This window comes from Aquila chrysaetos, chromosome 2, assembly GCF_900496995.4.
Source record: "Aquila chrysaetos chrysaetos chromosome 2, bAquChr1.4, whole genome shotgun sequence".
Classification (NCBI taxonomy): Eukaryota; Metazoa; Chordata; class Aves; order Accipitriformes; family Accipitridae; genus Aquila; species Aquila chrysaetos.
The window spans coordinates 46,748,782-46,776,725 of NC_044005.1; the positions used below are offsets into that span (position 1 = coordinate 46,748,782).

General features: G+C 54.5%; 2 protein-coding genes across 4 annotated transcripts in view; one reads left to right on the forward strand and one right to left on the reverse strand.

Annotated features, from left to right (window-relative positions):
* ALX4 (ALX homeobox 4) overlaps nucleotides 1–15,341 on the forward strand; it is a 61,414-nt gene extending 46,073 nt beyond the window's left edge. For all 3 annotated transcript variants that reach the window (XM_030006938.1, XM_030006949.1, XM_030006942.1), the window contains 3 exons: nucleotides 3,633–3,943; nucleotides 12,118–12,246; nucleotides 14,247–15,341. In XM_030006938.1, coding sequence (XP_029862798.1) covers nucleotides 3,633–3,943; nucleotides 12,118–12,246; nucleotides 14,247–14,570 — 764 coding nt within the window. In that variant the 3' untranslated portion in view covers nucleotides 14,571–15,341. The remainder of the gene's footprint in view (nucleotides 1–3,632; nucleotides 3,944–12,117; nucleotides 12,247–14,246) is intronic.
* A 9,607-nt stretch (nucleotides 15,342–24,948) lies between these two features.
* The window catches only part of EXT2 (exostosin glycosyltransferase 2), an 82,146-nt gene continuing 79,150 nt past the window's right edge, over nucleotides 24,949–27,944 (reverse strand). The window contains exon 14 of the mRNA XM_029996320.1: nucleotides 24,949–27,804. Within this exon, the coding sequence (XP_029852180.1) occupies nucleotides 27,666–27,804 (139 nt within the window). The 3' untranslated portion in view covers nucleotides 24,949–27,665. The remainder of the gene's footprint in view (nucleotides 27,805–27,944) is intronic.

Below are 27,944 nucleotides of genomic sequence, written 5' to 3' on the forward strand. Positions count from 1 at the left end.
ACTTCGTCACCCTCCCAAAATAGCACACTTCAGGAACGAAACAGATGCAAGTTGTGAATCCAAACGTTGCGGCGGCACGGCTAAAACAGCCGTTCCCTCCAGGAAGGTGTCAGCAGAGCAGTGGGATGCCTGGCCGTCCCGGGGTCTCACCGCATGGCCAGATGTGCAGCACGGTCCGTGTCTCCTGCAACCCCTTCCTCCTCTGTGGGGTTCCCAGGACGGACGCGGTGAGATCGGAAAGGCATATCCCCTCCAGGTGAACCGGGCGTGCAGGCAGCTCTCCTGCCCGAAGAGGAGCAGCGTGATGCTCGGGGACCACGTGCCCAGCTGTCCCCGCTGGTCGGCAATGGACACAGGGTAACTCGGGGAAGGTCTCAGAAGTGCTGATGGTCTAGCAGGCAGCCAAGGCACTGGGAAAGCAGGGTACAAGTGTGGGAAGCCAGCAAATATCTTCCTTCTACTGCTATGAGGGCAGAGACGGAGTTGTAAGCAGCGAAGGAGGCACCGAGCGGTCCTGTCAGGCTTGTAAGGGTGCAATGATGCTCACATTACCTCCTTGTCGGGGAGATCTTCACAATATGTAACTCGAGGTCTCTCCAGGTTTGATTGGAAACAGACACCCCAAACTTTGCACTGAAACTTTGAGGCCATCTCCAGTTACAGGAAGTCTGGGCATATCCATATGCAGATGTATGCAATTTGTTTCACTTCAGCAGTTAGCATGACTGTTTTGAGGTCAGGGAGCCTGTTTCTAGGGAATGAGCGTTGCTTCTTGGGATGCTCAGCCGAGGGTGGATGCACGCCGTCCTCTCCCTACGCCGCCGTCCGTGCTCCCTGCCTCCTGCCCTCCATCCCACCGTCGCCGCCCCTCCGACGGAGACAGCTCATCCCTGCCGGTGCCCGCAGCGGCTGGAGATCGAGGAGCCTGCGCCGACCCTGCGCGTGGCTGAGCTGGCAAGGAGGGCTCTGGGCTGGCGGCAGGCAGGCACGGGGACACCCGTCGGGTGTGCATGCAGACCCTTCCCCAGCTGAGCTGCTCGAGCAGATAAGAAATGGCAGAGGAGGTCTCGAGGAAAGGTCTCAGGTCTTGCGTTTGCTGCTGCTTGAGTTGCAGGCGGCCTGGGAGTTAGGGAGGCAGCCAGCACAAAGGCACGGGGGAAAAGGTACTGACCTTCCTGACATCATAAATAATAAAAGAAGAAAGAAAGGAGGAAAAAATTTCCTGGAATACTTTTATTTATTTATTACCCCATCTCTACTGACTCTCACAGGTGGTAGGCCATTGCTGCAGACTTTCCGGAACCGTTCTATTATCATAAGTTTTGGAAATAATAAATATCATGGTGTAGCATATGATTTACCCAGGTCGTGGGGCAGGGCACTGTCTCAGCCCATTTTGGATGGGAAAAATGTCCACCCGCATCCCCAGGAGCGGTGGCGAAGGTCAGCCGGTTGGAGTGCTGGTGCAGAGAGGAGGCAGGGTGACAGTCACTGGCCTGGACACCGGTCCCGGCACCCGGGGAGCATAAATCTTGGCAAAATGTTCCTAAGGATCAAAGCAAAGAGAGCTGAGATAGATAGGCAACATCAGGCTTTGCTGAGGTTTACAGGGAGTTCCTCAAAAGCCCAAGGGAACAGTATGAGAGAAAGCAATAAATCTGAAAACACGGTAGGGTGGTAGCGGCAGATGGCTCTTGCATCTCCGGTGCCTTCATCCCAGGTCTGCCTTTGACTCCTCTGTACTAACTGGGCAACTTTTTTTCTCAAATCCCTTTCATAGCTCATCCTCCCAAGCTTAAACCTGGGCCTTCCTTGCCCTCATGCCCGCAGGTGACATCCTCCTGTTTTCATCCCAATCATCTCAGTGCAGTCTTTCAGCTGCAAGAGTGAGAAAAGGGCAAGGAAACGTACACCTTCTCACAAGCCTGCGCCTGGGCTTTTGGCTGTGAAGCCGTGACAGAGCCGTTCGCAGAAGGGCTAAGCTGTAAATAAAGAGTGAATTAGGTAGAAGGATGTTGTAACAAGGAAAAAATGGGGATTTCCAAAGGCGCGGGCTAAGATGCCTGAGCTGGCATTAATGACCCTGGATATGACACTGCTGGGGTAAAGCTCTCAGTGGGGACATCACTAGGTGGTGGAGCTGTTTCCCGGCAAGACTGATCCTGGACTGAGAACATTTAAAAACAAGCTAATGTGAAATTTAAAAAAAAAAGATTAGCCAGTTGGCATGATCTTGGCTTGGTAAGGAGAGCACGGAGACGAAGTACCAGTGCAGCCTTTCCTTCCCAGATCTTTAGGAGCTGAGCGTAGTGGCTCAAGGTTAAACCCTGGAGTAGGGCTACCATGGTTTTTTGCCCAAAGATCCCAGCCAGAAATGTGGGCAGGTGTGACACGTAGTATATGCCGGGTGGGCCAGTCGCTCACCCAAATCCCTCTTTTTTCTGGTCTGGGGACAGCCCACTGCGCAGAACAGTGGCAGCAGGCAAGGGAGAGCCGCGGCCACTTGCCATGGGTCCCCACCGGGTCCTGCAGCACTCTCGCTAATGAAGGGGACACTGCTGTCACGGTGGGCAGGAGACATCGCAGCGCCTTTGCCCGTGCCTGAAGGTACATATGCCCCATTACAGAAGCTCAAAGGTGGTTTTTACCTTCAGCTGCAGCGGTTGAAACGTCCACCTCCTGCTTCACCGTACTGCTCTTGTATGTCATGGCCCGTTAATTACTAATTGCTCAGGGCAGTCAGGCAGGAACAGCCTCCCAGGCTGCTGTCAGACTCCTCTCGTTTCTCCCTGCCCCGCACACCGGCCGGGGTGTTTCCACCGGCGTCTCACAGCAGCCTTTTCTGTGGCGCTGAGCACCGTCCGCAGCCCCTTTGCCGAAAGCAGCGCGAGTCCTCGCAGAAGGCCGTGGGGGGTGTCAGCCAGGAACGCCTCTGCCGGCACACGAGCAGAAAACGGATCCCAACCGAGCGCCGCGCGCCCCTGGTTTTCTACCCCGTCTTATTCAGGAGGGGAGCACGGATGGGCTGGTGACCGGGGACCATCCGCTGAGTCCTGGGTTTGGGTCCCTCCGTCCTCAGAGACCTCTCCTGTGGCCAGGACCACGGGATGTGGTGTCCCGTGGGGTTCAGCTCCACCGGGAGCGTTGGGAGGGTGAGGAAGAGTCTTGCCGGGGTGCGCGCAGGTGAAAAATGCCGGGCTCGTCCTTCCACCCGACTCCCCGAGGCGGACCCAGAGGGACTGGCAGAGCTTACCCCAACCTCCCCTTCCCTGGCTGGGCCGGCGTGCACGGGCTGCCGTCGGCTCCCCTGCCATAACAGCCACCTCCTCCCTCGAATACAGCCCGGCCAGGCGCCCGTGCCACCCCCGAGCTGAGCTCCAGCACCCTCCGAGGCCGGGGCCGGCAGCTTTCCTGCACCCAGGGCAGCCCTTCTGCTTCTTCTCCTCCCTCCTCTGCCTCTGCCTCGGCTGGTGTCAGCCCCTCCGCCTGCGTCCAGGGACCGCTGCCCAGCTGCCACGGCTAGCTTTAACTGGTCGAACCAATAAATCGGTCGAAAGATTTACATCCGTCTTCTTCTCTCCCCCCCCCCCCCCTCCCCAAACCTGCCCTCCTCTCCCCTCCCACCCAAATAGGTAAGGAGAGCAGTTTGGGAGAGGCCGAGTTGCAGCCGAGCTCCGACCCTTCGGGAATGGACAGCAGCTACCTCAGCGTGAAGGAGGCCGGGGTGAAAGTGCCCCAGGACAGGGCCAGCACGGATCTCCCCAGCCCCATGGACAAGGCCGACTCGGAGAGCAACAAGGGCAAAAAGCGGAGGAACCGCACCACCTTCACCAGTTACCAGCTGGAGGAGCTGGAGAAGGTCTTCCAGAAGACCCACTACCCAGACGTCTATGCCAGGGAGCAGCTAGCCATGAGGACAGACCTCACCGAGGCTCGCGTACAGGTAATGGGGGGGATGGCCTGGGGCTGGGAGAGGGGTGGGCGAGCTGCAAACAAGCCCGTGCTCGCTGGGGAATGAAACCATGAGCCCTGCAAATTTCTTGTCCCTTGCTGCGCCTGAGGTCCCCTGCAGCCCCACCGCAGCCTGCAGGCAGCCGAGCCCTACCTAGAGCTCGTGCCGCAGGCTGGGACACCTCTCCGACAGGGACAGGACGGGGAGGTACGTCCATGTCTGGCACTAGTGGCAGCTCCTTTATTTGGGCTGGTGTCCTGAGCTCCAGCGTTCACAGAGATGCCTCTTGTCCTTGAGCTAATGGGACGGTAAGCCTCACCGTCACCCTCAGCAAAGCTATTACAAAAGCTACTTTCTTCAGGAGACTCAGCGGGGGACATTGGTTCATAAGTCTGAGTGGGAGCAAGCTTTCCCACAGTATGGGCTCTTTCTGGCAAGATGGGGATGCAGAGGTGACCAGGACGTTTGGTACCAGAGGTGATATAGGAGAGGCAGCTCTTGTTGCCTGCTTGGCTAAGTAGGTGCTGAGACTGCGCGAAGCCTGGTGATCCGGGCCAAAAAGGTGCTCCCACCGCCTTGAGAGGAGCAGGAGAATCAAACAGCCGCACTCCGGTCTCAACCACCTCCACCCACACCGGTGCCAGCTCCCGCGAACCAGCTCCCCCAAACTAACTGGGGGATCCGGCAGAGCCAAACCCCACACTGACGGAGGGAATGATTCTCCGAGTGCTGCTCTTTGAGTCAAGGTTAAACCGAAGACCTGGTAGAGCTCAGAAGCATGTGCAAAAAAGGAGCACCATCGCTTGGAGCGGCCATCCGCAGTTCACGCCTTGACGGCCATCAAAGGTCCAGCTGAAGCTTAGGCTCCCATCCTCCAGTCTAGCTAATCCCACGACTTCCATCTGCAGGCATTTATCAGCTCACCGCCCCCAGAACCTGCGTTAGCATCAAAAATAGCTGGCCCGTGGAGACATCTGATTGTATCTCTCATACCAGGAAGACTCCCGGGTCCCAGGCAGGCCGGCTTGCCCTCTGCTCTAACCTTTACGAGTAGTTGTTGCGAACAGTCAAAGCAGTCAGGCCAGCGTCCTAGCATAAGTCCATTTTAGTTTGTACTTTTCCTTCCAGTTTCGACTAGCTGCAGGATTTTGCTTGTCCGCTTGCCTAAATTGGTTTGCAGGGCTGGTGGGCTCTTCTTCCCCACAGCTGTTTCTCTTCAGGCTGGACACGGCTGCATTTCAGCAGAAAGCGGTGCCATTCCCGTCAGTCCCGCACGTAGCGTGCTGAGCGCTGCGGGATGGGCAGGGGAAGCCGGCGCTACAAACGCCAGCTCTTTACTTCTGCCGCTGGACACGCAGCCCTTGATTTCCCAGGGACACATCACAAGCGCTGATGGGGTCTCCCGGGAGGCCAGGCATAGCATCAGGTTACCAATTGCACAGTGCATGAAATTCCTTTCGCTCGGGAATGAGAATGAGGTGCTGGAGGGTGGCGAGCTCCTCCGGCTCGCCTCAGAGACGGGATGTGCGGCTAGCGCATCCCAGCTAGCGTGCAGAGCTGGGCTAGCAGAAGCAGGGCAGGCGAGCCAGATGCAGTCCAGAAGTTCATTACATACGACCCACGATCTCAGGGTTGGTTTTTTTGTTTTTTTTTTTTTTTCCCCCACTTTACCACCGGATAACACCGCGGCCAAGGGGAGAAGTGCCTCCCCAGGCAGCCAGGAGGAAAAGTGGCAGAGGGAGGGTGCAACCGGGGGGGGTTTCACCCTGCCCTGAGAACAGCTTCTCTCTCCTCTTGAGACTGCCGGCACGCACCTCCCGCTTGGGCTGGCGATGCCAGGGCTCGTGTAACGAGCTGAAGGACTTGTCTAAGTGGCCTGGCTGCTCCAGCGCTTACCCCCGGCGGGGTGAAAGGGGTAAGCAACTCGCATTTCACTCATTCCCCCAGCCCCGCCGGGAAAGGACCCCGTCCCTCGGGCTGGCACCCAGCCGCCGCCTCGTGACGAGGGGCTGCCGTGCCGTCGGTAGAAACGCGGGGTCCCCATCGCCGAAGAGCGAGAACCGGCAAGCTCGTGCCGCGTGCTGTGGGTGCCGGCTGGGGGCACCCTAGGTGCCGGCTATTTCACGTGGGTTCTCAGGGGGCCGGGGCTGCCGGCTAACGAGCTGCTTAGCCTCGGCACGGCAGCGGCGGCCACCGCGAGGGCACGGGGATTCAGCCTGGGGTGGCACGGGGCTGCGCTTCCCACGAGGGAGGCTTTTGGGGCCGGGGGCCTTAGTGAATCACCCTAGTACCTGTCTCCAGCTCTGGGTTGTGTTAGAGCTTGTTTAGGCTTGGCTTTGGCCTCCCACCCCTCTGGGCAGCTCTGCTCTGCGGAGGACTCCCCATGCCAGCACTGCAGCACCGAGGGCCGTCGGCTCACAAAGAGCGGGCACGGGCATGGGGCAGCAGCCCCGGAGACCGACGGCGAAGCAAATGCCCTACTGCAAGGACCAAAAGCCCAAGCAGGGCCAAGGCAGAGGGTGGAAATCACAAACCGCAAACCCCTTCTTTCCTTCTGCAAGCCGAATAGCCACTACGTACTCAGATGGTTTAGTGGGTACGGTGGTGTTGGGTTGATGGTTGGACTCGATGATCTTAAAGGTCTTTTCCAACATAAACCGTTCTATGATTCTATGCCCTCCGCCAAGCTGACAGGGGCTCTGGGTGCTGTGGGGCTGCATGGGCTTTGAAGGGAGCTCAACAGTCCCTCTCTCCAAGGAAGGTATGGTCCTCTAAGGGATGGCGAGTGTCCTGGGATAATTTCACGGAGGCCGGCTTCAGCTGCCCGCGAGGTCTGAACTAAGCAAAGCAGAGCAGCAGGAAGGCAAGGTGCCCAGCAGGTTCGAGGTGTGATGCTCTCCCTCCCACGGCTGAGCCAGCTTTTGGCTGGAGGTCGTTCCCTCTGGCCAGGCTCCGCTCCTTGGGGAGCGCAACCAGCCGCCACGCTGCAGGCTGGAGCAGATGCGGAGCCCAGACAGGCAAGTGGCGGCTCTGGTTTTTTTTCCCATCCTTTTCCCAAGCTCACGCTTCATTAGTGAAATAGCTGCCGGAGATCTCAGTGCCTGGAGAAGAGCTCATGCCAGCAGCGGGCACGGGGCCGGCCGTGCTGTCCGTGGAGCGGTGGCATCCCGCAGCCTGGCCCCTCTCCTGCTCCGTTTCTCTGCCCGCCTTGGTTTCCAGCCGTCAGTGCCGGTGTCCGACAACGTCAGAGCTAATTCCCCCTGCGATGCAAATGCAACGTTTCCCTGCCCACCCCCACAACCCAGCCCCGCGTTGCCAAGCCCTATTAAGCTACCGCACGTCCCTGTTTTCCCAAGTGGGAGACGTGCGTAAGCCCTGCGCAGAGGCAGAGCCACCCAGCCAGGGAGAGGCTGCTAGGGCTCAGAAAAAAAAAAAAAAAACCTGCAAAGGTGTGCGGCAGGTGCTGTTTTCACGTAGGTCCCGTGCGGCGCGCCTATCCTATTCCTTTCTCCTCCTCTTCCATGTCTGGGGCTGCAGAGCCCCGGGAAAAGCTCCTGCTCAATACCAGCAACCTCCTGAGCTTCTTCCAGCCCATCCAGGGCTGCAGCAGATGCCTGAGACGGTGGCACTAGAGAAACACGGCAGACGTACGTGTGTATTCGCATATGGCTCCTTCCCCTTGCATGCACACACGTTTACATCCCGAGCCCACGTCAGCCTGGCCCCGGCTGCTCATCTCTCTTGGGCTGTGAGTATCTCTGCCTCCTGGCCTGCCCTGTGACAGAGGAGAAAGAGATGGGGCTGAAAGGAGGTTTTGCAGCCAGGGAATATAACCCCTCAGCCAGCCACCCCTCAGAGCCAGCCTTATGATCGCTGGGACCGTTAATGAAATGTTTTTGGCGGTGACCCTGTGATGCGGCGGGGGCTTGAAAGTGAGAGGGAAATGTCAAACTCTGCTGTAGCAAAATCACCGCCTTGGAAAAAAAAAGAAAAGAAAAAAAGCAAAGCAAAGCAAGAAGTAATATATCTTGATCCCTTTTCCCCCATAAAACCCTGGGAGGCTGGTGGAAGGAGCGGAAAGACTGAGCTAAGCCTGCAGGAAATTAAACATGAAATGAAAACAAGCTCGAGTTATTCAATTCTCTCATCCCAGGCTCCAATTTCCCATTCCAGGCCACTGATAAAATGGTGTCCAGTTTCAGCGCTCAAGGATGAATTCTGGCTCTGTTCTTGCAGGCTGGAAAGCAAAGGGCTGGTGGCCATCTCCGGGAAGAGGGGAGATGGCCTGGCCTTTCGCAGAGGGATGGGATCCTGGAGACGGACAGACAGACGGAGGCTGAGCAGAGGGAGGAGGGCAGCGGGGACGGAGGACAGGGACGGAGAGAACGGAGGCTGCCGAGGGAGAGAAGGAGCGCGAGAGGCTCGAACGCGGCCGGCACATCTCGTCCGCCTCGGGGCAGCGATGCGGCGAAGGGCGCTTGAGCACAAGGGTACGGGGCGGCGGGCTGGATCCGGCCCCGCGGCTGCCACCAGCCCACCACCACGCGTGCAGAAGCCAGCCTTCCCCTCCACCGCTGCTCCGGGGCAGGCGGGAGAGAGGGGAAAAAAAAATCACCTTTTTTCTTTAACTTGGAGGAAGGACGAACGTAGCGGTGCAGTCCCCGACTATCCAGCCGCGGTCGGAGGGGGTGAGGTCCCAGCTCAGCCCGTCCACTCGTGCCCTGCGTGGGGCTCGGTGGCGGGGGCAGGCGGGCAGCACCGGCTGGGTGCCGGGGTATCGGCAGTGAGACGGCAAGCAGGAGCCTCCCGCTTTCTTTGTCTCGGGCCGTTCCTGGCCTCTCCACCCCCCCCCGCAGCACATCAGCTGTGTATGCATATGGATTTAGGTACCAGCATATGGCTGAATGTTTATGGAGACATGAAACATTTTCTGTTCTGTAGATTTTTATAGGGCTGATTTGGTACGTCAGGGCTTATCAAAGCATTGTCTGCAGGAGTCAGATACATGACATTACCCTACACTCCCACTCTAATTGTTAACACCGAGATGCAGCCCACAGCGACTGCTTATCGCTGCACGAAATACCCCATCCTGACCCCAGAGGACACGCTGCACCGACTGCTGCGACCTCCGCTGTCACATCCCCGTCCCATAGCAGCCTCCCTTGACGGAAGGTGACAGGCAATGAAAGGAAGATGGACTTTCGTTGGCTTTTAGATTTGCTTTTTAAAAGTAGGTGTCTTCTACGATTGAGGAAATACTTAGGATTAGTTGGCTTTTTTGCTGACATCTTCACATTATACATTGCCTTGCCTGCCCTGGTTTCCCTGGAGCGCTGCGGAGGCCTGGAGAAACCCAACTGCAAGACACCAAGCAGTCAAAAAGGACTTGGACCAGAGGAGAAAGAAGAACTTTAAAAAGTGGCCCAAACCTTGTCACAAGCGTTTCAGAGCAGCGGCTCGCTGCCAGCCCTCGGAGCGTCTCCAGTGCCCCCAGTACCAGCACTGGGACTGAAGACACTCCTCTTTTTCAGCCTAACGCGATGATTTGCAACAGCCTCCCAGCCCACCAGCCGCATGGGGATTGCCATTCGGGAACCGCCCGCCTAAACCATTTTGCTCTGCCAGCGCCAGTTCAATCCAATGCATAAATCAGGAGCAGCAGAGCAAAAGCCTGTGCCGGAGACCCCGCTCCGCCTCGGCCAGCCCCGGGAAACCTCCCCGTGGCTCCGGCAGGGCGGCTGCCGCGCCGTCCCGGGGAAGCCGAGCGCACGAGCCCCACGCTGACGGCTTTGGACATCACGTCGCAGAGCCGGGCACGGCCGTGGAGCCGGGCGGGATGCTCGGACGGAGCCAGGCGGGATGCTCGGACGGAGCCGGGTGGGATGCTCGGACGGAGCCGGGCGGGATGCTCGGACGGAGCCGGGTGGGATGCTCAGATGGAGGCGGGTGGGATGCTCGGACGGAGCCGGGTGGGATGCTCGGATGGAGCCAGGCGGGATGCTCGCACGGAGCCAGGCAGGATGCCCGGACGGAGCCAGGCGGGATGCTCAGATGGAGCCGGGTGGGATGCTTGGACGGAGCCGGGTGGGATGCTTGGACAGGCTCCCCTGCACGGCAGTGCAGGTGTGCGGGCAGGCCAGCCGGTGCCTTCGCCAGGCAGGGGAATGGCCACATATGCCTGGCATATGTTTGCCCCGGCCTCGTTCACAGCCAGCGCTCTGCTTCCCTACCTGCTCTCCACCCCTCTGTGCACAGCGGGGCCTCCTCCGCCCGAGGAGGAACCAGGTCACCACCGCTAACTTTGAATCTGCAGATCAAAGCGGCACGATCTGGGCCAGCCCTGGGACTGGCCTGCAGCTGGGCTGGAGCGGCTGTGCCAAGAAGAGGTAGAAGAAAAGCAGACAGATGCCTGGGGCATCAAACCTGCTCCAGTAGGATGCTCTTCATGTGGAGCATGTGCTCAGCTGGGATAACGTTAGGACTTTCCTGCTGGTGCTTTTTGCACCCGCTGAAAATCCTCATGGGGTTGTTGATTCTGGGTGAGGGGTTAAAATCAGATTGCTGCTTTGGGTAGGGCTAGTCCGGCCAGCCTGCGGCCGGTGGCATTGCCGGGGCAGCGGGGCAGGGCACTAAACCCTACGCCATCCACAGCCCATACGGGGAGGACGTGCCCGGGCACCGCACCGTCCGCTCCCCACACCGAGCAGACTGCGGCCAGACCCTCAGCTGCCCACTCGTACCACAGGGCTGGCCGTGCTGGGGACCTGCGGGAGACCAGCGGGAGGCTGCCTCCGCGGTGGGGAGGGCGAAAACCGAAGCAGGAGAGCCTGAAATGACTTTTCTAGCGCAAGCAAGAAGGTCAGCTCAGAGCAGAAACCACAGACCCTCGTGCCTGCCTCTCCCCGTAGCAGCTTCTAGCTGCGCTGACGCAGGCTGCAAATGCCCACCGCTCTCTCGTCCCCCCCCAAAAACCCGGCCTGCCGTCCCACGCCGTGCCTGGCTCGCCCCGCCATCCTCCAAAGACGTGAGCTTCCCACCCGGCATCTGGTTCCCCCCAGCCGCCTGCCAAGCAGTGGAGCTGCCCCACGGCCAGGCGCAGGCAGGGCCAAGTTGTTCGTTAGCCATTGCCCCCCCCCGCCCCCGGCTCCCCTCCACGAGTCACCGTGTAAAACTCGAAGCAGAACCGAGCGGCTCTAGGACTGCTCCTTTCATGCACTGGCGTGACCTGCACAACCCAGCCCCTGGTGATTGCCTGCATCTCTCAGTGCCTTCAAAGCGGCTCTTGATTGATGTGTTTCCCTGACTCACAAGCTTCAAGAGGCTTTGAAGACACTGGGCCAGGCTCTGATCTCTCTTAGGCTGATGCAAATCAGGAGCAATGGTGCTGACAACAGTGCAATAATCCACACTGATGTCAAGCCAGTAAAAATAAGAGCAGAAACAGAGTTTTGGTCTTCCATCTGCCTCGAAGGGATCTGAGCAGCACTGTGAAGCAGAGAGCTGCAAACCCTGCAAAGAAAACTCGGTGCAAAGCAAAGGACACGCAGTGCTGTAGAAGGGCACTTGTCCTTTCCTGTAGCTAAGGAGGGAAGGGGTGTTAGCTTTTTACTTTTTGTCACAGTTAAGAAAAATAAGACCGAGAGTTCAGTGAGAAATGCAAGCTCTTAGCCAACGGCATCGTCACAGCCAGAATTAGGCTTGGGGAAAGCCCCAGCACTGCTGTTTTCAGCCTGGCAGCAGCGCACACGGACGTATTCGCACTTCTCGTCTGGGACCGGCTGACGGCAAAAGAGCTGCGGGCAGCGCCTGGGTAACGCTGATTTGGGGGTGTGAGGGAGATGGGCCATCCCAGGGCAAACCAGACCGTGGGAGGCAAGAGCTGCGAGCGTCCCCAGACAGGCAGGACACCGAAAGACGGGCATCGCCTTTTGCCTGGGGTGCTGGTCCCAGATCCCCCCAGGGACGCGGGGCAGGACCGCTGCTCCCCCGCAGGGCTCGCGTGCGGAGCAGCACCCCGTCCCCGTCCCACGCACAACCACCCACCCGGTGAAACCCTGCTTGCTGGTGGGCTCCCCCGGGGGGGCTGCCAGGCTCCCAGCCACTGCCAGCAGCTCCCCTTGTTCACGGTCATGTCCCCCCCCCCCCGGTCACCCTCTCCCTAGGTGTGGTTTCAGAACCGGCGAGCGAAATGGCGCAAGCGGGAGCGGTTCGGTCAGATGCAGCAGGTCCGGACTCACTTCTCCACCGCCTACGAGCTGCCCCTGCTCACCCGTGCCGAGAACTACGCCCAGGTGAGCGCATCCCCCCCCCAACCCTGGTCCGTCTGTCCCAGTGCCTGCTGGACACACCACCTCTGCTCCCAGTCCCGTCCCTCCCTCCCCAAGCAACGCTTCGCTTCTCGGGTTCATCCACCTGCAAGATCGCCGGGGCCGGGGCTGTATTTCCAAGCACTGAAGGGCCAGGAGTTATTTAGCCGGGTGTCCTGCCTGGCTGTCTCATGTCCTGGCCCGGAGCAGCCATCTCCAAAGCGGGCACCAGCGTTGCGTGACACGGTGCAGCCACGCTTTGGGGACAGGTCGCCCTGCTCAGCCCTTCCCATTGCGCTGTCCTTCTCCCATCACGTGCGCTGCTGCTCACTAACTGGTTTGGAAAAGCTCCAAAAGGCTGTTTCATGCCTAAAAACCGGCAGTTCCCAGGAAGGCTTCTTGTTGCCGTGCCTAGGTTTCCATGCCCCTTTTTTAGGCGGTTGGACAAAAGTATTTTTCCCCTGGCAAATTCCCACAGCTGTCTCCCAGCATTGGGCTGCGGTACCCGCAGCACACTCGGTGACGTCTGGGGATGCTTCCCAAGGGACTTGCGGGTTTCTGCTCCAAAGGAAGGGTGGGAGCAGCCTTGTTGAGGTATCTGGGGCTGCTGCCGGGGCCTGTCGAAACCATTCCTGCCCTGGCCCGGGAGGCAGGTGACACGGCTGCCTCCCTGCCTTAGGTTCTCGTCCTGGGAAACCTGTCACCACGGTAGCCTCCGAAGCATTGGGCCACCCCCCCGTTTCGCAACACCGCCTTCAGACGATGGCTCGAGGGCCCCGCAAAGCACTCCCTCCGTCCTGCCGACTCCTCTTCCCGCCACCCAGAATTTTCTCGAGGGCGCAGTCCCGCAGGCGCGATGCTCTGAACCCGACTCGTCCTCGCAGATCTGTTGGGAGTCCTTCCCCCCCCCGCCCCGAACGCCCCGGCTGTCAGCTACCTCCCCAGCCAGCGCCGCGCCAAAGCTCCCCCGCAGCCAAGCCGAGGGCGTTTGACCTCTCTCCTGCTTGGCATCTCCCCCGAACCGAACAAGAAGTCCTTATGAAACAGCTGAGAGATGCCAAAGCAGCTTTTCAAGCAGAGGACGCTCTCAGCAGCCTTTTCAGCGCTCCCTTCTCTTGCCTTTCTAACTTAGACTGCTCCCTCCCTCCATACTGCCCTCCTCTCCCAGCCCTAGAGACCAAAAAAATGAAAAGCAATTTGCAGGAGGTAAGAGATCAGAGAGTGCCCAAGGGTGAGCGGTGGGATGAAGGGCCCTTTGCTCTCTCGCTCCGGCCAGCTGCTTGCCTCCTCCCCGCTTTCATCCCGCGTGCCCGTGTTCCCCCCCGCCTCCGTCGCAGCACACCTACTCCTGTTGGCAAATACTCAGCCCCCCCCCCCCCTCTTCTTCTGCAATATCTTTTTACGAGCGATGCTGCAGGAGCCCAGACGGCCGCTCGACGTGGCCCCGCAGGGCTCTGCTCTGCGGCAGGGCGGGCGATGCTTCCTCGCTGGGGAGAGGGGCAGGGAAACTGCCCGTGCGGGGGGCTGAAGGCAGCTCACCTCCGACGGGCACAAAAAAAGCTCTTTCTTAGGCAAAGCTGTCCCGAGCTGGGGCGGATCGGCAGTCTCGCGGCATCCCTTTCTGCCTGTTCCCTCTGTCGCGGGTAGGCCCGCGGAAACACCGCGGACGGCACCAGGTTTTCTGCGCCCAGAGCATCCCTGCTCCACAAAGCGCTCGCGGGGCAAAAAAAAAAAAAAAAAAAAAAAAAAAAGAGAAAAGGGTGGGAGGGGGAACAGACGAACAGAGAGACACTGTGGCAGAGGAGGTCCTGTTCCCTCTGAGTTAGTCTCCCGCGCTCCCTGCCCAGGCTGGCACGCGGATTTTGGAGCAGACCTGCTGGCTCCGGGGGCCAGCACATCGCATCCCCTCGCGCGCAGGGCAGGCCAGCCGCCGGCCACGTCCCGCACGGAGCGGCCCTGACGCTTCTTTTCCCACCCCACCCTAGATCCAGAACCCGTCCTGGATAGGCAACAACGGAGCCGCCTCCCCCGTGCCCGCCTGCGTCGTCCCCTGCGAGACGGTGCCCTCCTGCATGTCCCCCCATGCTCATCCCCACGCGGCCGGCGGCGTCTCCGAATTTCTCGGCGTCTCCGGTCCCGGCAGCCACGTGGGACAGACTCACATGGGCGGCCTCTTCGGTACGGCCGGGATGAGCCCCGGCCTCAACGGCTACGAGCTGAACAGCGAGCCGGACCGCAAGACCTCCAGCATCGCTGCCCTGAGGATGAAAGCGAAGGAGCACAGCGCCGCTATCTCCTGGGCGACATGACAGGGTTCCAGCCCAGCGCCCGCGAGACGCGGAGAGAGCGCACGGGGACAGCCGAATAAATCCATCCGCTTGGACTCCAGACAGCAGTTGCCTCCTCGGGGATCTGAATGCAGCACTTTTAGCTACCCTAGGCGTATAAAGTACATATGTTAACGTAAGTGGAGCGTTTCCAGCGTGAACGCGGCAGCTTCTGGCTTCGTCGGAGCAGGTGGGGAGAGGGAGGCTGTGGAGCGGCACCTCTTCCAGTGAGATCTGGGACGGGATGCGTCCCCTCTCGCTGCCGCCTCCCCAATAACCTGGGCATTTTTTTTCTCCCCGCTCCTTTTTCCGACACCAGATCTGCCTTTCCAAAGAGCCCGCTGGCATTTCAGTGGTTTCTCCCATCCCATCTCCCCCCCCCCCCCCCCCCCCCCCCCCCCAATTTGTCGACAGTGTTGCTCAGATCTGTTCTGCCCTGGGCAGGGGACTGGATGGGGACTCTGGCACCAGCAAAGAGCCACCTCTCAGGCTGCTCCCGTCCTCTTAGCAGGAGCCATGACTTCCCACAGCTGAGCGGGGAACAGGGCTGGGAAGATACCCGAGGCTAGAAAGAAGGCAACCTCCTTCTACCCTGCTTCCTCCCCGTCTTGCCATCTGAGATGAAGCCCAGAGCCGTAGATGCCCGTGAAGGGAATGCCTCTCTTCCCAACGCAGCACGGTCGGGAGTCTTTGCCGGCCCTCCGGTCGCCCAGCCGGAGATACACCCCAGCAGACGATAGCTTCCCAGCACGGCTCGCTGCCCCAGGGAGCCCCTGGGGTTCGCTTTGCCGTGGTCAACGTCGAGGCTCACGCGCGCGGTGGGGCAGCAAAAGGTTTCCTCCGGCTTTCGCTGGGTCGGGAATTACTATCCTCGATTCAGAGCCAGCAGTTAGGGGAGGGGAGCGCAGTTGCCGTGTAAATCCACAGGCCCTCAGAGAGACCGCTCCTGAGAAACAGCTCAAGCGCTGGCACGCAGCCGCGGTTGCGTGAGGCCATCAAATTCCCCAGGCGCCTCGTCCCGGGCTCAGAAACGTGCAATGACAGCTTCTCCCCGCAGCCCTCCGCCCCGGGGCCCTGCTGCACGCAGCCGCCGCGGGCATCTCCGCGCGGGGGGACGGCGCGGGGAGCAGGCTGGGAAGGAACCCACGGCTGGACGAGGCGACGCTGCCCCATCTCCAGCCATCTCGGATCCTCTTCGCCTTGCGGAGGAGGCAAGAGACGCCAGAACTTGCCCGGTTTGTCTGAGCCCACGTGCCTCCCCGCTTTTCCCTCCCAGCGCTCTTACCTGCGGAGCGCTAACTGTTAAGTAAGGTCTCCTTTGCAAGGCTAAATCTCTTACGAGCTTTTCAATGATCTTGTAGTGCTAGGAATAATTTTTGAACATCCTTTTACCCCACTGAATTATCACCAAGGAGAAGCTGAAGGTCGGCTGAGCGCTATCACCCACACGGCGTGGCTATTGCAGGCTGAGCTTGAGCTGGGAGAGCCGTCTCTAAGATTCGCAAGGGAACTACAGGATTTTACTCCCATAAAAATTTGTGTGTCACCCTGCCCTCCCTCCTCATGCTCAGTGTTAGGGGATCGTGTAGTTCAGGGTCCAGGAGTATTTAGAGGTCTTGGAAAAGGCTCCAAATAAGCTACAACCAAATGTCAGGTTTCAGGTTAACAAGACATACAAGTATTTCCATAGTGCCTAGACTGCCATACGCTACCTAAACGAGACACCATTGCTAGATCAAATGTAAAATATATTTATTGGAATAAGAAAAGACCAGTAGCACTGTCTTTTCTCTCCTCGGAAACGCTAAGAGATGCCTGCCTCGGTACTCACAGGGAACCAGCACGCATTTAACCGCACCGTGTGTACGACCATCACAAGCAGCCAGGACTTCTGTCCCAGCCTAAACGTTCAGCCGAGCCATCGGGCACGATGGCCGAAGTGCTAAAAGCGATGCCGATCGCTGAACCAGTCGGGATCACGCCGACCAGTTGGAGGTGTACGTCACCCCCGCCGGGTGCCCCAGAAGCCACCGAGGGTCCCAGGCCCCCCAGGGACCGGTGGCAGGAGGCGTTTTCTCCAGCAGATTTTTCGCGCAGGCAGCTGAGCACGGCGTCGACAGCGTTTTCCCCGGGGACGCCGGGGAGCGGGATGCTTCCCACGGTCAGCAGGCAATCCCGCAAAGGGCTGCGGCCCCAACAGCCCAGTAACGTCACTGATAAGGCAAATCCGCAACAGGCAGAGCTGAGGAGCGGGTGGCCGGGCAGGCGGGCACACGGGGACGGGTCCCACGTGGCCCGCAGGTACCGAAGGCAGCTCCAGGGGAGGGCCGTAGCTATCGAAGAGCTTAGCTGCGTTCCCTACTGAAATTAAAGGGTAGCTTTTCCTCGCGGACTTCCACGGGGCCAGGATTTCACCCAAGCTGTTTAACAGCCCGGAGGATTAAGTGCCGTATCCCTTGTCTTGTTAGAGAGGAGAGTCTCCTGGCAGCAGACTTGGCATTTACGGAGGCTCGGCCCCTCTTTCCCTCACCTTCAAACCCACGTGCAAAGCACACGTTGGGCTCGCTCGATCTATTTTAAACGCCGCCGCGCGTGCCTGGCCCTAAGCCTGCCTGAAAGCATCACGAGGCGAGGCCGGGGGGGGGGGGAATGTTGTTCCCCGGAGCACCCCCATCGCTCGCCGGGCTCTGCCTCCCCTCTTCGGGTGCTGCCGCCGTACCGGCACGGCCCCTGGCGCCCACGCCTGTGGGTCACGCTGGATGGTGCTCCCCTCGGAAGCCTCCGAAAGCAGCTGTTCGGGCAGTTTTGAAGCTACGTGCATCTGTATTTACACACATTTTTTAAATTAATTTAAAAGTTTTTTTTTTAAACTAGCTGTTAAATTAACAAGAAACTGTATAAATATATATATATATATATACTTTTTTTTATATATATATATGTACCTTAATCTAGCCAACCTGCGGCTACTGCATTTCTTAAGGGTCACAGGGTCAGTGCTGTTCTTGCAATCTCGAGTTACCATGATGATGCATTTTTTTTAATTATTATTATTATTATTATTATTATTATTTTAATACCTTTCAACTCTATTTATGACTTTCTTCTCTATTTATTTCTTATTTAGTATTTCACTCCTGTCCATACGTTGACTTGCGATTCCCTGGCTCGGACTTACCTTCGAAGCTGCAAGCTTCGTCGTCCCCAGCCACCACCAAAATGTCTCACGAGCCCCAGCCACCCCAACACCCGCCATACCTCTGGTGGCATCCTCTGTGGGTGCAGCACCCAGCTAGCCGGGCTCACCCAGCTGCCCTCTCCGGCCTCACGGAGATAGCGAAACATTTCTCCCGAGCGGCCCTGGCCGTGCAGCAGGTACCCTACGAGGGAGCTGCTTTATGTTGCCCAGACCCGTCGCAGAGCTTTGAGACTAGGAGGATGTAAAATCGCGAGAGCAGGATGGGTTCCCGGCTTAAGAGCGGTCGGGTACCACTCGGAGGCGCTTCTTTGCCTACGAGCTGTAGTTAGCGCTTGGGGAGCAACTGCAAACCAGTAGCGAACCAGGCTTGGGCTTGCTGGGCTCTGCAGGGTCCCAACTTTTTCAGAGCCGCTGTGCCCGAACGAGCTCACGGAGAGGGAGCGAGACAGGGGCCAGGTCAGCCCCGCGGCGCATCGCCCACCACCGGCGCTCCCAGCAGGCTCTCCAGCCGGCGGCCGGGCTCCGACTGCCTTCTCTCGAACACGCCGCTCCCCTCGGGTCTCGCCGCCCCAGCGCCTAACTGGGCAGAGCCCGCGGGGAAAAGGACCGCCAGCAAGGTGAAGGAGAACCAGCCTCCCTCCCCTCTAGAGCCCACGGCAGCGCGTGAGGCGGCGCGCATCCCGGCCGGAGCACGCGTCCCTGCCGGAACGCGCCCGGCCCGAGCCGGGAACGCGGGCAGGGAGTTAGGGGAAGACGACGCGTCGCCCGTGAGGTCGCAGACCTGCGGCACGCGTCGCTTTACCTGCCACGGGGACGCGGGGCCAAGCCGGGCTGGGTTTCTCCGGCGGTGGAGGCGCGTTTCCCCGATTCCCAGAGTACACCCAGACCGGGCAGCATGTTGTAAAACACTCTCCAAACAAACAAAGGCAAAAAGGTAGTTTCCTGGGAAAGGTTTGAAAAATAATCAAGCGGAGGCAGAGCCCCGTGTTTATTTTGCTGCTCTGACTGACACGGCAAAAAGCAAACAGACCCAAGGAGAAATTAAACCCAAATGGGAAGGAGGGACGGAATCAGATGGAAAGTCATTCAGCCCTTCGCAGCTTCCCAAAGGGAGCTGGGAGGAGGCGACGGAGCGGCCTTGCACCCCCTTAACTCTTTGCTGGTAACATGGTTCCCCACTCCCCCCACATAGCTAGGTAGGTAGGTAGAGCTAGGACTTTTATACTACTGATTTTGAAGGACAGTTTTCAATGTATAATAATATATCGGTTTAGGTGTGCAGTGTTTGAAAGAGAGACTGGGAGAAAGAAAGAAAACAAACCTCAATCAATATTATTGTTTTTTTGTTGTAAAATATTGTAACCTTGTATAAACGCAAACTTTTTTTTTTTTTCTTTAGCTTAACAGCCTGGGGTAGAACATATTAAAAAAAAATAAAAAAGTTTTTAAAAAGTTCAGGAAAAAAAAAGAATAAAAAAAAATCATTAAAAATGTTGCCATGTGAGGTTTGTGCCATGCAATGTTATTGCCTATGCAGCCATGTATTACCAGTTCATTACAGTGGAATATTAAAAAAGAACAAACAGTCTTGCAGCTTGGTTCTTTTTAACTTTTTCTGAAGTAAAAGTAAGTTATTGCACTTGCAGCTTTTTTTTTTTTTTCTTTTTTTTTGTGGGGGGGGGGGTTAAGGGGGGCTGCAATTTCTGGGCACCAATTTTTATTTTTCCAGTTTTTGAAAGGAGTGGCATCGCTGGGAAGGACCCTGCTTCCCAGCCACCCCGGCCGAGGGGGCACAAACACTGTTGTTGTTGTTTTGGTTTGCAATAAACTCCTTCTCTTCTCTCCTCTCAACTGCAATCTGGCTGGTTTGTTCCTGACTCATGACAGATGAAATGTGATCAGAGGGGCCTCCAAAATCTCACGTTAATTGAAGTTGGCAAAAAATACTAACAGTGCCCTTTTGAACTGCTGACGCAGTGCAGAATGGATTAGCCGGGGGTAGATTAACAACAGGTGGCAGCTCACGGGCCGCTGCCTCTCCCAGTACAAAGAGATGGTTAACAGCCAGCGGCCAGGCGCGGGAACGTCCTGCCAGCCAGCTCCCAGCTAACGAGGGCCTCTCCGCCTCCGAGAGCGCGGTTCGGCATCGCTCGGCATCACCAACCAGCGCAGAGGGCACCGCGGCCGCAAGGGAAGAGAGGAGGACGGTTCCCCTTGCTTACCGCGCGAGAGCTGCTGCTTCTGGCAGAGCTTAAGCCTTGCAGGGCTCCTGGGGGTCTCCCAGCCCTTCCCAAGCGGTCCGTAACAAGGCAGCAGGTAATCCATCGCGGCCGACACGAGAAGCGGCTTGGCAACAAGATGCCAAGGAGCCGGGGAGCTTCAGCCACCCGGCTGCCTGTGCTGCGGCATCACCGCTTTTAGACGGCACGGTCACGCTCGGGGCACTGCGGCGCAAGATCTGAAGTCCAAAGAGAAGACACCCGAAGCTGGCAGCGGGGGGACCTTCCCCCCTGAAAGCACTCCTTTCTCCCACATTCCCGCAGGTCCAGTCACGCTCCCTCCCCTCCCAGCTCCGCTTTGGCAGAGGGTCCCCAAGTGTCAGCCACCCTCTCCTCCGCCGCGGCTCTGCCAGAGGTGCCTGCCGGCAGCCAGACGCTGCTCGCTGGGGCTTCACTTCTCTCCGCACTGAGGGGAGGGCTTGTCTTGACCCCACGGGTTCCCAGGGCACGTCTCTTGCCCCATCGCAACGTGGGGAAAACGGGGTTCTGGGAGGGCCCTTTCCGCTGCTTTCGCACCGACAATCAACTCAGCTGTGACCCCAGTTCCTTCAGACTCCGCGGACCCACCGGCACCAGTAAGAGCCCAAGGCCCCGCGCCCAGATGCTGGGTGAACTGGAAAGTGCTCTTTGTGTTCAGGGAGAGCCGAGGTGGTGCCCAGCAGCTGTCAACAACCCACCAAGACCCACAGAGCCCCTCTGGCCTTTCCATCAGTTGGCTGGGAGCATCAGCTAGGTTCAGATGGAGCATGGCTGTTTTCCATCTCGCAAAGAAATGGATAACGCAGGTGCTGTTGCAAGCTTATCCATTCCTCTCACTTGTAGGAGAAAAATTCCTTCCCTCCCCAAGCACTCAAAGCCAGACTCTCCAGATGTTGGCAGAATTCAGACTGTTGAGAGCCTAAAGCCAGTTTCAGCAACATCCTGGTTGCATGGGTTTACATCAGAAATTGCTGCTGGCCTGAAAGTTGCCAAAGAGCTAAAAAGTCTCTCCATAAACTCTAGATAGCGGCAGGACCCAGATTAGAAACGTGCATTCTTTTCTTGAAGCTGCACTTTCCTACTGGCATTACAGGAGTTGTTTAAAACACATTGAAAAATTTCTCTCTGGGAGATATGGCTACAGCACCTAGGTTAACGCGTTCCTTCTCTGCTGGAGAATATGACTTTGAGGCAGGGCAAAGTTCGGGCAGTTTTAATGAAAAACAATTTTTTCTTCCTGTAAACTAAAGAGATTTGCCTTTTTTCTTCCTCTTTTTAAAAGCAGGTTATTAACCTTTAAGCAGATGGATGTACAATAACCTTCTCATTGGCAAGGAAGGTAACAGCCATGCAAGGTGCATCTACTTACGGCCAGCTGGAGCCCACATGTAAAGGTGTTGCATTTAATCTGAGACAAACAAGTGTTTATTATTTGTGAAAGGATCTTCCACTTTCTCTTGCTTTTCAGTTCGTAACTTACTCATGGGGCAAAGACAGATGCTCCAAGTTAGCAATCTGCTCCTTTTGCTGTAGCCTTGCTGAATTCCTGGATCTCATTTTACGGTCCTTTCTGCTTCAAACCTTTTCCTCTGCCTGTTTGTATGAAGTGTGGCAAAGGGGGTATTGTTCCTGTCAGTCCTCAGCTGAAGGCACCCAGCACTAACTGTGCCTAGCACCCAGCCGAGACCTGGCCCTCCCTTTGAAAGAAAGGTTTCACAAGAGAAGGACCCCTAAGTTTTCAAACGGCCAGTCCAGTGTTTTTCTTGAGTCTATGGCTATACGGACATGCAGAAGGGAATACAGAGCCTTTGGCCTGAAAACCTCGGGAATCTTTCCAAGGGACTATGGGCTTATCTACCGGACAAACATGAGATGTTCACGCTGGGCAAGTGGATATCCCTAAGTGGCACTTCTCAGTCAGTCCCAAACTTTGGGTTTTTGTTTTACAGGTTCCCATTGCTGCACAGAATGGGGGTGGGAGGTAGAAGAGATAAGCTTCATCCTTAAAAGCACGGGGTGCAACAGCAACCACACCCCTCAATCACACACGAAAAACCTCATGCGGGTCTGTGTATCCCAAGTTCTTCACACCTTTGTTGGTCAAATGGTCCAGCTTTCACCTTTTTGCAGTTCCCCACCAACTAAAATTTAGGTTAAAAATCCAACAAATGTCACTTAATTATTAAGCTGGTTTTTTTTTTTCCTTACGACTCTGCAGAAGTAGTCACAACATGGATTATTTCTCTTTACAGACACCTGGTTCTCCCCTTGCCCACCTTACCTGTTGTCTTCCCCCCTGCATACGGTCTGGTACTGAGCACCGATTCGAGTTCCGAGATGTAACAAAATCATGACCAAGTTGCATTGATCTCAGTCCACAGTCACTGCAGGGTTGTCATGCTTGTCTGGAGCTGGAACACTTCCTATTTATGCAAGTAAACAGGCATTTAGAGTGAGTAAAGGAAATTTGAAGGAGAATTACTGGATCCTTTTCCAGACAAATGAAGACAGCAAACAGGCAGCCTTGCAGGGAGAACCTTTGAGCTGCACTGTTTTCAGTCGGAAAACTCCCTGCGTGCTGCTAGCTCCATGCCACTCCACTTAATTGCTTCAATTGTCGCTGTTATCCTTTAATGGGAAACATAACTCCCTTTCAAAGCAACCACAAGAAGCTGCAGACAGGGGAATCCTGAAGATCAGTAGAGGTGGGACTGCATTACAGCCATTTCCATCAGGCTGAAATTACACAGAGTTCATCAGGAATGTCACTAAATGGCTTCAAGCCAGGGCAGGCTGAATCATGCTGACACTGAAAGTCAAGGCTAACGGTCCTCTACATTGGTATTGAGCTACCCAAAGCTCCAAACAAACAATAGTTCAGACAAAAGCACGGCTGTTCTGCCAAAATGCAGCCTTGGGATACTGGCGTTCAATCCTGTTTTTACGCACCCAACTCCTAATGCCTTGGGTAAACGACAGCTTCTCCTCATTTCCTTAGCTGCAGCTACAGGTAAGAGGCTGATCGTACCCAAGAAGGAGGACCGAGAAGCTCGATTTATTGTGCTCAGATACAGCAGCGGCAGGCATCAAAAAGAACTTACACCATCCTACATGCACTCCCAACAGCATGAGATACAGCTGAAGGATCCACGACTCAACAGTAAAGCAAAAGCGTTCTAGCTGATTTTTCTGCTAAGCAAATGCCATCTCTGTCTACATACCAATATTAGCAAGAGGTCTGAAGTGACTACCTGCTTATGGGATAACTTTCAGATCCTACAGAAAGATGCAAAGAATACTGTGTTCAGAGTTTTCTGGCAGTTCTTGACAGAAATTATTTTTTCCAGACTAAAAATTAAAAAGACAACACAATAAAGGTGGAACACTTGCCTAGGATTTGCTCTGCTCTTCCCAGCTCTTCAGGATCAGACTGAAGTTAGCAATTGGACCAATTGGATGCTCGCTTTCTAGCATATATTTAATCTAACACAACTTTGCAGAATGGTTTTTTTTCTTGCTTTAAGTATACGGAGGAGATTACCCATGATTGCAAGAACTACCTGTAGTTTACATTTCAGTTTACAAAATTAACATGCTTTGCAGCAGTCCTAGTAAAATTTTAAAATGCAAGTCTTTAAGAATGATCAAAAAATTCATACTCACCATCTGATCTCTGGCTAGGGCATTTAAAATCCATTTTCTCATCAGCACCATCACTTTTAGTTTTTCTTTCCCGTATTGTGCTGTAGCCCTGTTACGACAGCAGCTTCCATGTGAAAGGATTGGACAGAAGATTTATGCAGTACCAATTAACTATTCCGAGATCTTTCCTGATCAAAAGATGCTCTACTTGTGAGAAGTACCCAGGGTACCAGACATTCATTATGGAGGACATTCATGCCAAATCTCAAAGGTATTTTTAACATCAAAATTGCCCACCTAAATCCATTTTCATCTGTCTCAGTACAGCATTTTTCCAGAGTGCTCAACACTCACCAACACAGCCTAAACGCAAAATGAGCCAGAAGTACTGAGCATCACTTAAAACCCAGCTTGCAATTATTTTGGTATCTGTGTCTCCAAGGTCCTTGAGTTTAAAAGGCCCTTGAACTGATAATTGACAGGGATAAACGAGTTGCTGCAGTAAAGCATATTTGAACCGCACCGGCAGAAGCATCATGGATGGCAGGAGGTTCAAAAGCAGGAGCTGGAGACGGCGAGAGAGAGTAATTCAGAACATTAGGGCTTGAACTGGCACGTCCTGTAATGAGAGAGTGGAGCCGTGAGGAAGGAAAGAGTCAACACATTGTAGGGAGAGTTGGTGATGCTAAAAAACGTATCCTTAAGACTCACCATGACCGGCAGGGCAAACACTGCGGCACATCACACTCCTTGCTATGCACAAGTAGCAAGGTGTGCCACGCACACACGCTGCCTTTTTGCCGCATGTTGCGCGGGGATGGTGCTGCAACGCTTCTGGAAACAAAGAGCTGCCACCACACTGGATTCCACGATCTCAGTGACTCAGCCAAAGCTCTTTTCTCAGAAGCACAATTCTTTAACGTTTGCTGTCTCTCTTCACAAAAAGAGAAAAGGATCTGTTCCCTATTTCTCCAAGATGAATGCTACTGTCAAATCTTGGCGGACAATTAGAGTAACAACTACTCTCCCCAAAAAGGTGACTGGGATGAATTCGTGCAGAGCAAACGTCTACTTCAAAGACAACCATCCAACTCCAGTTACGGGAAAGACAAAATATTGACAGATCTTTCTAAAATACACTGTGGATATTCAAGTTTAACACAGATTTATGTAGCAAAACAGCCTGTCACTGCAATCCTCCCTTCTAAATGCATTCATGTTTCCTTGTGCTGCTCCAGAAGTGAAATACAACAAACTCTCCTTGGATTTACTTTTTAATATACCAACATTAATTTTTTTTTTAATAACATATATACAACGAAAAAGTTAAAAACGATCTTAAAGATTGACAACAAACTCATTCCAAATCAGACGTACACATACATCTTACCCTTACAGATTTTGCATGAAGAACATCACAATTATAAACGTAGAGGGGAAGTACGCCATTTTACAAATATTTTTACAGTCAACTGCCCAATTTTCTCCACGGCACAAATCGGAGACAAATCACCACCTAAATGAGGTGGCCCCATAAAAGCAACTGTAAAATACCAGAGGACAAAACATGGTTGATTGGGGTCACTGGGCATTTTGTGGAAGGGCAATCCACTCAGATGTTTTAGGACGCAGGTACACAGACCTGTTGCTTTTTTACTGACCTGAGACTACAGATGAGTTTAGGAGGGTTGGTTAGGTAGTCCCCAGCTAAAACCATTCCACCAACTATTTCAAATCCTCCGTGTCTTTTAACACTCTGTGCAAAACGTGCACTTTTTACTGGCTTACTGAGAAAGAACCGAGAAATCACAGCAGCTTCACAACTCTGTGTAAGGAAGATGTTATAACTCAGTTAAACTGCTAAGGCCTGCCAAGCTGCGACCAGCCCCAAAAGAACAGCCAAAACTGAAGTGACTACTGCACTGTCACAGCTACCCTTTCAAGGCAAAATTCTCAGGGGAAATACGCCGGTATCTCCTGGTGCTTGAGCACCGGGACATAAATCAACAGGAAGATTGAGAAAGAAAGTTCATGTGAATGAACCTGAGAGGGTGCAAAGGTGAAACAGTGAGCGACAAACCTTCCTCTCTGTCTTGTGATACCCACTGCGCAGACAGCAGTTGTTGTCACTGCAACAGCGATCCTCCTAGCTCCCCAATAGCCCCTTCCCACAGCAACTTAGGAATGAAAAAAAGACTGCAGCGCAAAACATTTAGTAGTAATTAAACGTTCCCAGAGAATTGAACGATACAGTTTACAGGCACATCCCAGGGGAGTTATGAAGTGAAGCATCCCCTCAGAGCTATTGTTCCAATATGATTTTCATTCACAGCACATCCACTGCATTGGGCAATAAGATAAGTCTTAGTGGGGGTGAGACAAATAGGAGCAGATGTTTCCTGTTTCTAGCCTGACTTTCATTTGGTTTCTGTCATTGCTGCGTATCCAGCTTAGGAGAGGGGGTGAACCGTGATGCCTAACACTTGTCCTATTGTTTGGGGTTTGGCAAAATCTGAGGAATAAGGTTGCTTGCAGTGTAACAGAAAAACAGCCCATCAAGTAGGATGTGTCTGTAACTGGCAGCAATGGAGGTTTCAAAAGACAGTGAAATCACCCTTATCTGGTAACATACATTTTATCAGTGGAGCTGGAAAAGAGATTCCTTTCTCAGCCCAACTTGGGATCACCTTTAATATCAAAGGGAAACAAAACAGTAACAGTCCAGGCAATTTTATTTCTAATTTGGTTGCATTTAGTTTTCTAATTCAGGTTAATTTCAGTATTGAGAAACAATTCCAATGCTCATAAGAACATAAAGCTTCTCCAAAAGCCTTCCTAAGCTATATATTTCAGTGGCAGCCTGTGGCAATGGGTTCCTTAAATTACAAGCGAAGACCCAACAGTTTTCCCAACAATGGTAATTTACAGGAGTTTGTAAGTGTGCGTTAATAGTGTCTTGTACATACACAAATCCCTGCACATTGAAGCTGTAACTGGGAATTTCTCTAAATTTAAGTGTTTTACAAATGAATACTACAACACACTGATTGCTGAAGAGGATTCAGCTGCAAAAAAACTTAATTTCATAGCTGTTGTTCCTATGTATGGCTACGATGTAAAACTGTAACCTGACCGCTGTTTTGAAAATGAAAATAAAAAATATAATAAGACTGAAAGATACATCTTTTTCTGTATAACACAACTAGTTTTGATGTAGAGTCACAGTCTTTTGCACAGATGCAGCAGAAAACCTGAGATTTACGCAGGAAGAAGAGGTGCAGCAATTGGAGTTCTGTCCTGCAGGTCTCTGCTTTGAAGGAGACCGTCCTCCCAGCTGCTGCGTGTCTCAATTTGCAACAAAATAATTTAAGTAACACAAAATGCTTTGCCCTTTAAACCATGTGACAGCACACAGATTTCTGTTGTTGACATTGTAAAAAAATAAACATTTGTCTCACTATGCAGAAGAAAATGTTTGTTACACAGTTACTTAAGCCAACAATTAAGATCAAAAGACAGAGGCCCACCAACCGCACAGGCAATAAGCTCCTCCCAAAAGAGAGCAGCTATACATTGCAGACAGCTGCTTTGAATGGATGGATGCGTAACAAACCAGAGAGCTGCAGCACATTTGATAGAAGAGGTCAGTCATGCCAGTCAGACCACAGAGAGCGAGATTCTGCTTTATTCTTCCAGGTGCACAGCCTCCTTTAGAGAAAAGTGTGTGTTTGACATTTCTGGGAGGACCCATGAATAGATTCAGTCCTCTGTGAGCAACAGAGAAGCAGTTGTTCGGCTTTCCATTACATCTTTGTGCAACGCAAAGGGAAGACAACATACCGGAATACAACATTAATTCCCATCTCCCTCAGATGTAACCCACTTTCTAGCAATTTTTTTCTTCAGGGTCTTATATTATTCCTCATAGCACCTTTTCAGCTGTCATTTTTGTCACTCGGGTTTGTCTCACAGCTGCCTTTACAAGCTGCCGATATTGGGAAAGCTCTTCAGTTTCTCAGGAAAGTCATCTTTGTACAGGACAGGGTCGGCACGGTGCTCCACCACTTTTAGAGGCATGGTCCCAAAGACAGAGGCAAACTTATTGATGCATTCAGATCTGGTGAAAGGGAAAGCAGTGTAATTAAGAACCCCAACAACCGGGCTGGCTACCAGCTCCCACACCAACATAACTGGTAGAAACCTTCCCTCTTGCACTTGGAAGTATTTCAGCCATGCTGGCTACTAATAAATAAAAAG